Below are 15,119 nucleotides of genomic sequence, written 5' to 3'. Positions count from 1 at the left end.
CACTGCACACACTTATGTTGAAGTATGGTAAAGCTATATGTTTTACAGAAACAAAGAGGCAGCACTATCTTATGGGCCATGCCTAGAGAGCGACAAACAAGTAAATAATATGAAACAGTTGTATTACATTGTTATTAAATCCATAACTTTTTCACTTTTTTGTGTACAAACCTGTGTGAGGGCTTATTTTGTGCGTAACAAATTTTACATCTCCGTCACATTATTTATTATGTCATGCCTTGTACTGGGAAGCTGGAAAAAAAATTCCAAATGTGGAAAAATTGGAGGTTGTGGGTTGTGGGTTCACCGCCAGCAGTAACAGTTTTTATATTTTGATCGATCAGGCATTTTGGGATGCAGCGATACCTTTTGTGTCTATGATTTTTACTGTTTAGTATGTTTTATATCAGTTCTAGGGAAAGGGGAGTGATTTGAACTTTTAGGTTTTTTACTTTTTTAAATTACTTTTGAAACCTTTTTTTTTTACTACTTTTTAGACCCTCTAGGGTACATTAACCCTAGATGGTCTGATCGTTCCTACCATATACTGCAATACTACTACATTGCAGTATATGGCATTTTTGCACAGTATACATTAACCCTAGATTGTCTGATCGTTCCTACCATATACTGCAATACTACTACATTGCAGTATATGGCATTTTTGCACAGTATACATTGCAATGAGCCACTGGGGTGTACAGCGCGGAGCGCGAGGGGGGGTTAAGAATTTTTGTTGACTTTTTTATGTTCTATGTCACAATTTCTATACAATGGACTTTTTCTGTTTTGCATCTATGTTGTTTGCTCCCCACCTTTAAAAATCCATAACATTTTTATTTTTCCATGTGCAGAGCTGTATGAGGGCTCTTCAACTGCGTGACAAAATATAATTAATATCGATTGTATTTTTTTATATGTATTTAAGTAATATTTTATAAATATGACTCTTACTTATTTTAAAGGGGTTTTCCCACTAAACAAGTTGGGCCCTTTTCACAGGATAGGGCCTAACTTGCTGATCAGTGGGGGTCTCAGTGATGAGACCCCACAGATCATAAGAGCAAGGGGTCCGATGAGGTCCCAGGTACCCTGTTGGATACCTCGTCAAAACCCCAAAATCAATGGAGCAGACAGCCGCACATGACCTTTCTGCTCTATTTTTCTGTATGCTTTGTCAGCTCCATAGAGATTAATGGAGGAGAACGGTCATGTGCGGCTGTCTGCTCCATTAATTTCGGGGATCAACGAGGGATCCGACAGAGTACCCGGGACCCCATTGGACCAGTCTTTCTTATGATCTGTGGGGACTCAACACGGAAACCCCCCACTGATCAGCAAGTCAGACCCTATCCTATGGATAATGCCTAACTTGTTTTGTGGGAAAACCCTTTTAAGGGGGATGTCTTTTTTCAAATATAATCATGTCATCATCTCCTGGAACATCATAACTCTCCAAACCCCGAATTTCATTCTGAGTTTTGCCTTGAGACATTGGAGCTAATGATTCTAAAGTCTAATATTCCATGTAGCTGCTTGAAGCCACTGAATTTGTCAGCTTTCTCCTCCGCCAAGCTGCATGGAACTGGCACGCTGTAGTGTGGCACAGTTGAAATGGCTATAATGTTTGAAACAAGGCATCTAGAAAAGTGAGAATCTCCACTTTAATATAGAACGAGGATTGTGCTTCTAAGTGCCATGGACAGATATACATAGTTAAAGTTACAGTTACAGTAGGGAGTGGGAGATGTGCATAAATATTGCACTCCCAACTGTAACTTTAACACTGGATAAATCATACAGTTCTTGTGCCCAATCTAAGAAGAAATGCTTCGGTTTAAAGAAAATCTATTATCAAAATCAAGCATGATAAACCAGACACTGTGTCTGTGATCTAGTTATATTTGTTATACATGGCTTAGTTCCTTCTAAAATAAACTTTTCAGATTATGTTAAAAAGCCTAAGGTCTGGTCGGTGTTTCCAGAGCCACTTAGTAATGTCTTTTTACTCATTGTTATAATGAGCAGAGCAGGTCTCCTCACCCCTACACTTCCTGCTGCTGCTAGCTTACACAGGCAGAGGGAAAGCAAGGGGAGTGTGAGATATGTTCTGCTGACTGAGGCTCTGGAAAAACACCCACCGGAGCCACTCATGTTCATTAGCATTATTTTATTAAGTTTATTTTAGAAGGCAGGAGGCCCTGGATAACAACTATAAGATGATAACCACAGTCACAGGACCTGGATCTATGAGTAAGTATGGTTTATCATCAATGATTCATTTTGGTGGTAGATGGTAAAATGACACCAAAACTGTGTTTCTATATGCCACTGTTCAGAAGATACAGCCATTCGAACTGTACAGACAGACATTAGAACTGTACATACAGAAAAAAATATGTAAGTATAACTTCCGTTTTATTTTAAACCACCTGGAACTCAAAGTAGAAAAATTAAGTAAACAGGACACCCCCTTTATGGACTCCATGCCTATAAATATTGTAATATACAGTGGAGGAGATGAGTGAATATTTGTGCAGAATGTCTGAGAAGAGGAAAATAAATCAAATGTGTCAAAATGGTGTATGTCGCGTGAATGAGGAAAATGGGGGAGGAAGCTAACATGGGGCACTAATAAGCCAATTAGTATCCACAATAGTGGCAAAACTTTGAAATTACTCCAAAATTAGATTATTCAATGGACATAATTGTTTTATAAGATAATAAGCAGAATAATATAATTAAAAAAAAATACTAATAATAAAAAAATATATCAATTTTTATGTCTAGGTAACGCGTTTCGGTTATAAAAACATTCTTCAGACCAAACAAGACAAATAACACAACCAGCAGATAACCTGCATGTGAATAAATAGACAAATAATTCCATAAATACACATAAAATAGTATGTAGGACGTAGCAATTGATATGAGCAGGGAAACAATGGAATATACTGAAAAAGCATCAATATTGGATAGCGTAACAAATAAGAAAAAACATAATTGGTGAGTAGTCCATTATAAGGAGAAAGTCAGTATCCAAAGTATACATCAAATTGGAGAGATTCATTATTTAATAAATATATGTACATGGGTAATAAGGGGTTACATAAGTATGTGATTAGATATATTCACTTAAAATAGACAAACACTTAGTAAATAAGTGAGAACAACTAGACATAATTAATAGGGAAAAAATAAATCAATCAATATAATAGCTGGGAAAAGGGAAATTATAAGTGCAGTTGAAGTTATAGACTTAAAACCAGAGGACACCAAACATTGAGGCAAACTGGTGTATGTGACCTTTAATGGTACTTTATATTACCAACCTGATGTACTGTATCAGATATGGGCTAATAATAAATATTTGTAGTATCACCTACATAGGAGCACTGACTGCCTCTTATTTCTGTAATGGCTTACATGGTATCATAAAGAAGAAGCAACTTTATAGACATGTTGCTGTGCATTTCTTTATCAATACACTTCATGTCTCTTTATTATATTGATAGACTTTATTCCCAGACAAAGTAAAAATTCAAAATTGGGACCAGCATTTAAAATGGTTTTCCGGCCCCAAATTTTGCTCAAAACTTACACTGGTATAAAATAACAGAGCTTGTTCCAGTTCCCTTGCTAGTTTCTGTCATCTGGCCTCCAGCAATGATATTTCTGCATACACACAAGCCACCCCTCTGGCACAGCCGGATATTTCAAGAAGCTTAAGCGCAGAGAATTGTGAGAATTCGCTGGCTGCAGCAAGTGCATCCCTCTACGACCTCCTGCTGTGGAGGTGGCAGAAAGGGGAAAATAATTGCAAGTACTAGCAATACATTAGCGATTATTTCAAGGCTTCTAAATCACTTTTCTGGACACTTTTTGAAATGCCTACATACTTATATAACATTTTGGAACAGATTTTCAATATGCTTTAGGAACCTATTTCAGATGGATTATAATCTGAGACAATTACCAGCAGTTAGCCCCAAACCCCTGATGACGCCAGACGGCTGGTACTATTTGCATAGAAATTGTAAAGAGCAGCAGACTAGGCAGCAAATATCAAAGCTTATATCTAGGAAGACTGTTCCTTCCAGGGCAGTGTTACTTTGTTGAGTAACTTCCAAATAGACTGATACAATATATGGAGTCAGATTATAGACATAATTGATTGTCCGTAGAAGACACCAGACACCTGGTATAGGGCAAGTGCTCCTTTTTATTGTGCCATCTACCAATAGGAGAAAGAGACCAGAAAAATGAAGCTGTACAGCTTCATTAGGCTGCTTGTGGTTTTAAACACAAAAACAATATGTAATTGAATAAAGGTAAATTTTAAGTGAAATGGGGGATATAACATTTATAGGCTAATTTTATGTCCATGACATAACCAGCATGCACAAACAATTCACTAAAAACAAATATATTATATATACTCGAGTATAAGCCTAGTTTTTCAGCACAAAAAAATTTGCTGAAAACCCAAACACGGCTTATACTCGAGTAAAAAAATATAGGTTTTACCAGGTTTTTATGGGAAAATTAGGGTCCTCGGCTTATACTCGAGTATATAGTGTATATCTTGACTTAATTGAAATGAACTAAAAAAAAAAAAAAAAACTTAAGAAGGTTCTAGTACCATCATTTACTAAAAGCATTTTTCCATACAACATTTACCAATCTTTCTTGCTGAAGTCCTTCTCTTAGAATTCGGTCTTCTGGTAAAACATCACACAGCAGGAAGTAATTTTCTTGCTGGTCTGTAGATTCAAAATATACAAAAACTGCAATAATGTTCCACCACATTTTTTGAGCTAGGTGTCACAATGAGAGCCAAACCTTGCTTTGTACCCTTGTCGCTAGTTTTCCTTTAGTTTACATATCTTCACATATAGAAAGATCCTATAAACTGCATAACTATACTATAAGTAAAGGAGGATAGTCGTCATTTGTCCACAGATCTGATCAAGAACTATGTCCAAAAAATTGTAAATTCATGATGAAAAAAAACTGTGAAAATTATCCTTTAGGAGAAAGTAGCATATTAACCTTATTGGGGCCAATGGGAGAGGATTATGCAGCAGTATCATGTGCTCAACTCAAGCTGTGAGAAGGGGCTACACCTTACAAGTACATGAACTGTATCCATCAAGCTTTATTCACCTGACAGATGGCGTTTTAACCCTCCATCAGTAAACTTTTTAGGAAAGTGTGATAGACTATCTAGAGCACCAGCATTAATAAGATCCTTCCATGACATTCTTGTATTAGGAAAACTTCCCGATGAGTACCTTTAACCCCTGCCATAAAGACAGTCTTAGCAAAGCTCTATCTAGTATAAAATGGTATTTCAAAGGTATGAAGTAGCTCAAAACACGCCCAATTGGAGGCACATTTGACCCATCTGTCCCTTCATCATGATTTACAGCTTTGCCTCTTCAGATTGGCTGCTGTGCACATGAGCACAACCCCAGTGCAAGTTCTAACCAAGATTTCTTAAAAGTAGTTTGGGGGAAGTCAAATGTTGAAGAAATGGTTACAACTGTACCAACCTTCTGGTGCTTGAGAATTGGTTCTTATTACTGAACAGAAACATGTTATTTCTTGCTCTGTGAATCTTTTCTTCCAATATGTAATGTATCTAGAAAAAAAGCAAAATATTCATGTAAAGGGCGCAGCACTAGAAGATCATGTTTACTTTTGTAAAGATACAGGCCAAGGCTTGTGTTGTGTTTGGTGTTGCAGCTCATCTTGACTCAACCCCTTGAAGGAAGTCTATCAGACCAAGCAAAGCTGCAGACAGTGTTAGGAAGCAGTCACGGAGATCTGTGTAAGAATACCATTATGTGTGTTGTTAGTAGCATCAGGACTACAAAAACGCATTTATATTCCAGGATCGAGGATGGACTAGGTGCACTCAGGTGTAATGTTTCTACCCTACACTGCTTCAAAGCCCTTCCCCTCTACTCTAGTCAGTACTGTAGCTATAATACAGCAGAGCAGTTTGTGGAGACACAGAACCCAGGAATATGAATGCATATTACACAGTTATATGAAATGGAAACAATACACTTTGAGGCACATTTATCAGAGCTTGTGGCCAGCTTTCTGGCATACAAGCCCTGAAATAGGCGCAATTCCTGGCGTTTCTCCCCATACTGTCCCCGGCAGATTTATCAAGAGGCCTGAGCCTCTTATGAATTTGTCCATTGCCAGATTGTAGGAACCCCATCATACGCTGACTCAGTCTTCAGTTGTCACCTATTCTCTGAGCTGGTCTGAAGTGGATTTTGGGAATACGGCTTTAAATGACCTGGGGTTCAAGCACCTTAGGGTCCTAAAAAAACATTAGGTATCCCATAGGGGTGTATTTAGTTGTGCATCTGAGCTCACCTGTAAAGACATTGGGAGAGATACATTAATGTGTTGGTCTTTAGGCCAGTTTAGAGTAGATCTAGACAGATCTCTTCTACGCCAGATTAATCTCCGTGTCTAATGCTGGATGATTATTCTGGTGCAGTATAAGACTGACAAGTTGTACTCTGCACCTATTAGTTGGTCTAGTTTGCTACACCACAATATTGAATTTTCTGACACACAGGTTCTTTCTGGCGCATACACATCTCATTATACCGAGGACTCCTTTTTCGTCATAAAACAGCCTAAAATTGGTCTAAAACTTTCAGTAAATGTGGCGGCGCATGGCATTTTAGGTGCAAATTACTCCAGCAAATTACTCAGTCTGAAAAGTATTGAAGTTGAAACCCCTGTTCTTTAAAAAGATGAAGGTCCAATTTTATAATTATATTAGTTGTAATATCAGATATATTTTAAGTTCAGACAAAGCTATCATCAGCACTGGAAAATGGTGTTTGTGGAGTTTTCCTACCAATGACAACTCTATGATCCTCAATGGTAATTTTAGACCCTTGAAAATATGCAAATATGTTTTCCAGGATGGGATAAGGAAAACATTGCCTCTTAGCTACCTTGTAAGGCAACTCCCTTGACATCAAGCATGACTTTTAAAAGCCCAACCAGTATATCCATTGCAGAAGGAACATATTCCCAACTGTAGACAGAGTGCAGTTGTATGTGTTTGCATCTCTTCAGTACAGTGTAGGGAACTTGTTTTAGCTGAGTGAGACGCTTTTGATTAGGGTGGGAAAGTAAGAAGACACATTACAGAAACTTTGCCAAGGTAGCCTTAGACCTTTGGCAACTATCTCATTTTATGCGATTCCTACAAATTGTGTTGTATTGTAAAAAAACAACAACCACTGAGGTAAATAACAGATCCTGTAATATGACTTACAGCTGGGTCTTTCTTATAGGGAAACAACCTATGAATATAGGTTGTTTATTATTAGTCAACTAATTACCAACTTCATGACCAAAGATATGACTGTTTTGCACTTTCAATGTTAACCCCTTCAGGACCAAGCCATTTTAGGGCTTTAAAAACAAGTCTGGTTTTTGAAATCTGCCCTGTGTCACTATAAGTGGTTATAATAATTTTGTATTGCTTCAACATATCCAAGTTGTTGTAAAAAAATGTTCTCGTCACATATTGTACTTCAAATTAGTTGAAAATTTGGATGATATCTTTTTTTTTTTTTTAGTTATGAAAAAAAACAGAAAGTTGGCAAAAATTTCTAAAAATACTTTATTTTCAAAGTTCTAAATTTTCTGCTTTTCAGACAGCACCCAAACAACTTCATAATTCACATTTCCTAAATGTTCTTTTAATATGGGATTGGGATTTTTTTTGCATTTTTTGTTAGGAGGTTCCAAATTTTGGGTGCAATTTTTCTCATTTTTATGAAAATCGCCAAAACCCCTATTTGAGAGGCCTTAATAACAGTTAAACCCTGTAAATTATGCCATTTTAGAAACTACATCCCTCAATGTATGAAAAATAAACTTTAAGAAGTTTGTCAACTCTTTAAAGGGAACCTACCACCACGAATCTACCCATAAAGGTAGATCGGGTGGTAGGTGGATGTATGGGACATGAGGATAGCCCTTTTTAGAGCTAATCCTCACGTCCCCGCTAGCGTAGCATAAACTTTATTGCCCTAATATGTTAATTTAATTAAGCGGCTACCGGGGCGTGGAGTAGCCGGACACGAGGCTACACGGCGCGGCTACTCCACGCCCCAGTAGCTGCTTTCCCCCGCCTACCCTGTGATCTTCGGCGCGCAGCTCCTGGCAGCTGCGCGCCCTCGTCCGAGAAGCCGGAGTTCTGCGCATGCGCAGTAACTCCGGCCTCGTTCCCGAGATCGCGCATCTTGGCCGGAGTTACTGCGCATGCGTCTATGTGTCACCAGGATTACGGCAATGCCCCATTTATATAGCTTTTTTATGGTTGACTTGTTTTTCAGAATATAGTACTCATTTTGAGAGAAATTCACTTGTTTATGCATCACCATATAATAATGGGCATAACATTTTTATTTATTCGTTTGCAGATCTGTTTTAGGGCTTGTGTTTTGCGGCCTAAGCTCTACTTTTTATGGGTATTACGTCGGAGTAAATGTTACTTTTTGATCACTTTTAATCGTGTTTTTATAAGGTCAGATGTGAAAATATTAACATTTTTGTACTTTTTTTTTTTTAGACATTTTTCACACATACTTGTTCAGTTACCATTTTATTGTGCAGGTTATGACAGGTGTGGGATAACCAATATGTAGTGTTTTTTTAAATGATTTTCCCTTTTCTATGTTGTATTTGATTTTTATATGGGATAGGGAATCATGGAACATTTATTCTTTTTTAATATTCTTTTTGTTTGCACTTCTTTTGTTTTTGACTTATATTTTGTCCCAGGATCATTTGATCTCTTGTTCAGTGTAACATACTGCAATACTAATGTTTTGCAGAATGTTACTTAGTCAGCCTATTAATTCTGATTTCTTTTCCATGGTAACCGGTAAGAATCACAGTGTCTCAGTGTTTTTATGATATTCTAAATATATATTCTATATAATAAATGTATGGTGTATTTTGGCTTAACCCTGCAAAGAGTAAACCATAAGCTGAAAAATGTCACAAAGACCATCGTTAAGCTTTCAGTAAACCATAAACACATGGACGATCCGACCGATTCAGACTGAGCGCAGGATTGAACTTTCAAATTGTGTCGCAAGATCAAGCACTTACATGCACCAGGAAGAGGAAAGTGAACTCCGGCAGACCTGAACGGGGAAGCGACACCTGCAGGATTTAGGGCGCACAATCTTAGTGAATCGCGGCACAGTGCATTATCGTCGGACAATGCACTTTCTGTGAACTCTGGTGACCAGGTAAGTAAATGTGCACATATATGCTTATGGTTTTACATTACTCTTTGCCCCCAAACCATATGGACCTGTATTTAGTTTAGGGTGCCAAAATTGGTGACAGGTTGCATTAAGGATGCATTTGAAAACAATATCTGATAGCTTTTGCCAGCAAAGATCAAAAACCAAACCATATTTCTGCATGTAGCAGGATATTTAAATGGTTTATCCATAGTTCTGTGATAGTACAGATTGCCTGTGCTTACAGGACCACGTACAAATAACTCACCTCTTAAAATTTGCAATCAATTTGACATCAGCAATGACCAGTTTATGCTCTATAATCATGTGTTTGAGAAGTCTATCCTTCTCTTCCTCTCGATAAAACTCTTCACAAAACATACAGGGCAGCAGAACATTTTCCACCAGGTTAAAGTCAGCACCTGGGCTTTCTGGCAGTGAAAGAGCTTCCAAGATGCAATCCTTGATCTCTAAAGCAAACATGGACAAATATGTTATATTCACTAAATGGGAAAAAAAACAGAAAGCATTTTCAGTGTTTCAAATACCATCAGTTGTGCTGAGTTTAGAATTAAAAAAAACTCATGTAACCAATATGGGAACACACCCTTAGATTGCTACTGTACATCCACATATACATATGTATTGGTTCACTACCAACACCTACTGCTTTATAGTGATGAGCACAATGCAGCCGAGTGGGATGAAATAACTACTCAATAACTACTTCCTATAAGTAACGGAAATAGTTGCGGACAGTCAGAAGCTGGTACATGTATTACGGTAAATGACTGTCCTCCTCCAGAGCTATAAACTTCTTCTGCAGATGCATCACTGGAGATGAATTTTAAGCAAACACTCTACTGAGAGATAGTAGTGAACGGCTAGAAATCGACCTTTATTACACAGCTGTTTTTTTTAGAGGCAATATTTCCTATGAAGTTTTATGGCAGGATTTAAGATTATTATTTGGGCTTGTTCAGCCATATGTAGAGAAAAGCAGAAACATGTAATATTTGGAGTAAAGAATTAGAATTTACACAATTTAGGCCAGACATGTACATCGTTAATTGTCCAGGTTTAAATTTCTTTTTAATGTGTTTATTTTACAACACAGTGGCTATTAAGTGCTAAACCCAGATCTTAGAAAAGATAACTACTTTAACAAATGTGCTCCCATATTTTGTCTACAGCATATTTGAAGACCTATGCGTCTCCAAAGCCTATTCAGCCTGATCCTGCCCCCTACTTACCTTGTATATTAGTGCATTGGTAGTGTGGAGCAAGAGCTCTCCTCATGCGCAGAGCAGACTTATAAACTATAGGGGAGATTTTTCATAGTCTCAATTCTATGTCTAGTTTTCTCGCAAATACTAGCACAAAGTGACAGGTGCAGTCTTTTTTAGCAACTTTTCTTGCAAACCTCAGAAAATCACCACCTTATTGCTTTGCCACTCTGAGCTTCATTTGCCACTACTTTATGGCGAGTTTTGCGACTCTTAAAAAATGTCACAGACTGCAGAATAGTTGCAAAAGCACTTTAGCTATTCCCAGCCATAATTCATGTAAATTCAACTACAGGATCTGAAATCATTTAAAAATTTAACAGTGACAGACCAATTTCTTCTGCAAATTTAACAACATCTAAAGCAAGTTTGAGCAAGTCATGTTTTTTACTACAATTTACAAAAATATACAAAGCAAGAAGCCAACTTCGGCATGATATTTTTTTGAATACTTCCCAAAAAAAGTTTTAAAATTTTTATTATCATTATTTTAACCCCTTAACAACCAGGTCCTTTCTTGTTTTTGCATTTCCGTTGTTTTCTCACCACCTTCAAAAAGCTATAACTTTTTTATTTTTCCATGTAGAGCTATGTAGGAGTTTGTTTTCTGTGTAACAAATTGTACTTCATTGTGACTGTATTTAAAGGGCAACTGTCATTCTGAGCAAAACAAAAAAACAGAATTTTGCTCCAGGTGTCTCTGGGAATCATTCCTAAAAAGTATTTTGCCTCTCAGTCTTCCTTTAGGATGTTTTTTGGCCCATAGTAACCATGGTTTCCAGCTCTAAAAAGAACTACAATGAGCAAGATGGAGGAGCTGAACCTGCCTCCTGTGACATCATCACAAGCACACGCCGCTGACCAATGAGACCATTGCTTGTGCATCTTAGACACACCCACACAGGCGACTGTGGGGCTCGTAGCTAGGAGGCTAAATAATATGCATAAGTGAAAATGTGAAGTGACAAAAAAAGTTTCAGTATTATAACTTTTGCAACTAGAGAAAAGTGAACATCGGTACAAGTAATAGGGGGCACAGACACAATGTACCCCCATTAGATATATATAATGATCTGTATATGTCTATCAAACAGTCTAATAAAATTGCAGAACAGCACATGGGACAGATTGAAGACTTGCATAGGCACAGTGTATCAGTGCCCTCTCTCCTGCAAGATTGGATAACTAATCGAAGGGCTTAAAATTGCATTCCCTACAACAGTGCTGACACAAGTAGCCATTTTCACTGACACGCGGCTGCCTGAGAGTTAAGTTTCATCCTACATGATCAGGTGCAGTAGCCGGGAGGCTGAGAGATTGCACTGAGCTTCCAGCACTCCCCCCTCCTCCTCCTCCCCCGGGCCGGCACCTCCCCATGTGTGAGCTGTGCCTGGTGTCTCCAGTCAGCACAGGTATCAGCACAGGGCACAGCAGGAGAGGTGACCCGGCCATACACCCAGGAGGCTCCCTTGCAGCTCCTGATAGTTGTGGTGGGGGTAGGATGGCAACACAGTCAGAGGCCACATTGCTGCTGCCTTGTGTGATGTCCCAGCAGCTGCCACCTCTACACTGACCAGCTCCAGAGCAGGGATGAGGGAGGACAACCACTCCCATCATACAGTGAGTAAGGTCAGTGCACTGTATGATAGAAGACAGTCATCAGGGCTTGTGTGTCAGTTTTGTGACGTACAAGCCCTGAAATAATCGCAACACCTTGCAAATCGCCAGACATTGCGATTATTTTGCTCCGCACACCTTCCCCATGCCAAGAGGGCATGAAGGAAATGCGAACAGTGGTGCCTGCGCCCTCGCTATAACCTGTACCCTAAAAGTTAAATAGTATACATATTTGTTATTTAAACTCTAAATATCACAAAAAATTTTTTGTCAAGGTGACACACCACAGGAGTTATGCTCGTTTTTTTGGTGAATTTTGACACACCAAGCTCAAAAGGTTGCCCATCACTGCCCTACAACATATCAAAAGGTTTTTAAAATGACAGTTACTCTGAAAAATCCAATCCGCTTTATTGGGTAGCAGGAAAAAAATTACAAATGCAGCAAAATTGGTAAAAAAAAATGCATTTGCGCCATTTTTTACGGCTTTCAATGTGTGCCCCAAAAGACATGTCTCCTATACTCCTTCGGTCTGTACGGTCACAGGATTAAATTTATACAGGTTTTATAATGTTTTCATACATTTCCAAAACCTGTGTGGTGTGATTTTTTGGGAGATGATGGTTTCAATTAAACCATTTTGAGGACTGATTTAAACACTTATTCCATTTTTTATACGTTGCAAAATGGGGAAAAATTGGCATTTTCGCTTTGGGTGCTATTTTCTGTTACGGGGTTAAATGCTGGGAATAACCATTATTATATTTTAGGGACACAGTCATACATAACACGTTTATAATTTTCACAGTTTATTTTAGAAAGATTTATAGGGAAAGTGGGCAATTAGAATTTTTATGCGTTTTACGTGATTTATACTTGCACATTGTAACAAATTATCAGAAGCTATACAGACTCAGGTCTTACAAAGAACCGAGGCGTTCATAGTAACATATTGTCACACCCCAATGAAGTCACAAGGATGGGGGGGGGGATCAAAGCCAAGATGGCGGAGGCAATCACAAAGTTATCACCGGCGATCAGTGTTACTGGTGCGCAATATGCATCAAACACTCACCATATAAAGAGAGGGATCAGCCATGAGCCCACTCCATACATCCACAGCCGACGTGTGATGTACATATACCTCACACATCGTTAAGGGGTTAAATATCAGGACGAACGGTAACTTGCCTTATACGTATATTGATCCATTTGATAAGGCGTTGTTGCCTACTTCATTGTATGATGCTAGCATAACAGTACTACTAAAGCCAGACAAGGACCCAAAAGAAAGATTGTGGGTCATACAGGCCCATTTCGTTGCTGAATGCAAATGATAAAATACTAAGATCCTGGCATTTCGGCTATCCTATATAAGAATCCCAGGGCGTTTATATCTTTAAATGGTCATCACTACGTTAGGTTTTATCTGTGGAGCAGTTTGCTCTAGCCATAGAGCCTCTGTCCATCCAGATACGGTCAGATCCAAAATAGACGGGCTTGGGGCATGGCAAGTTGTACGCCAACGATCAACTCCAAATCCGGTAGGATCGCTCGACCATGCAATGTCCCTTATTGATAGCTCTGGAGTGATATCCCAGTTCATACAGAGCCCAGACAAGTCATGTGCTTCAGTGACCCTGGTAGAGGGTGGAGGACAGTCTCCCACTTTAAATATTAGGTATTAATATTTCAAAAGACATGTCCCTTATGTGTGACTTGAATGTGGCAACCTCAACTTTATATAAGTCTAAGTTTTAAATATTCTCATCAAAATGGTGGTACAGCCCGTGTCTTACCACAAATATTTATTGTTCAATTCCCAGATCATTCTTCACCTCGCTGGACTCACTCATTATACCATTTATTTGGGGCTCTAGGAGGTCCAAATTACAATTGGCTTAGCTTCAAAGACTCAAGGCACTTGCTGGTATGGCCTTACCTGAACCTTTTCATATTACTTAGCTAGCTAAGGGTGCGGTCACACGTTGCAGTTACAACTGCATCATAATCAGTTCTGAGGTGGTTTTAGGTGCATTTTTGTTAATTTAACAGGTGAACTGAAGACATGAACTGAATGGGTGAATTTGATTTTGAAGAAGAAACCTGTTCCACAAATGTCATTCACCTGTTAAATTAAAAAATCTGCACCTAAAACCACCACACCCTAACTGCGGTTTCTACGATCATTGGTGACATCTGATGCTTTACCAGTCCAAACAAATTTATAATTGAATTGCATTTAATGGTCTGAAATATGCAATGAAATTTGGCAATTTAAGGGGGAACGCCTGAAAGAGATACAGGAAACGTGGTAATATGTTCATTCGGTCCATCTGGAACAGTCCTCATGAACTCTTTTTCTTGTATTGGCAAGAAATTTAAGGTGTAAAGTCTAGACAGGTCTGCCGGTAACCTAATTCCCATATAAGTAATGCTCTGGGATGCCCATTTAAAATTGAATTTGAATGTTTCTCTAAGTTGTTCCGGTAGGGAGACATTTAAGGCATCTGATTTGGACCAATTAAAGCAGAAGCAGTTAGACAATTTAGCAAATGAGTGCATCTCCCGCTTAAAGTTAGGGAGGGAAATCTGAGGACTCGTAAGGAAAAAAAGAAGTTCTGTAGCTGGATCAGTACAGAGACATGATCCAGCTACACAATCTGGTAAGAATGACAAAAACTTCAGACATCTACTGCCATCTCAATCTGTCAAATGCCTTCTCGGCATCGGTAGACAATAACATAATCGGCAGATGATAATTGTATAATCTCTTGCTTCTCTGCACAGTAGAAAACCAGCCTGTCTGAGTAAATAGCACTGGATAGGAGAGAAGCCATTCGCATTGCTATGACTTTCGCAAAGAACTCCTGATTAAACAACGAGATTGTTGATAATTGGAACATAG

The 15,119-nt window shown here is 38.5% G+C and overlaps 1 protein-coding gene across 1 annotated transcript in view; it reads right to left on the bottom strand.

Moving 5' to 3' along the window:
- ZNF277 (zinc finger protein 277) overlaps positions 1 to 15,119 on the bottom strand; it is a 74,573-nt gene that overhangs the window by 32,146 nt on the left and 27,308 nt on the right. Inside the window, exons 2-4 of the mRNA XM_072146921.1 lie at positions 9,577 to 9,778; positions 5,556 to 5,644; positions 4,681 to 4,763 (exon numbers count right to left, since the gene is read on the bottom strand). Of these exons, the coding sequence (XP_072003022.1) occupies positions 4,681 to 4,763; positions 5,556 to 5,644; positions 9,577 to 9,778 (374 nt within the window). The remainder of the gene's footprint in view (positions 1 to 4,680; positions 4,764 to 5,555; positions 5,645 to 9,576; positions 9,779 to 15,119) is intronic.

Source organism: Engystomops pustulosus, chromosome 4, assembly GCF_040894005.1.
Source record: "Engystomops pustulosus chromosome 4, aEngPut4.maternal, whole genome shotgun sequence".
Taxonomy (NCBI): domain Eukaryota; kingdom Metazoa; phylum Chordata; class Amphibia; order Anura; family Leptodactylidae; genus Engystomops; species Engystomops pustulosus.
The sequence above is the reverse complement of the archived record's forward strand: the minus strand, read 5'-3'. Positions and strand labels throughout refer to the sequence as shown.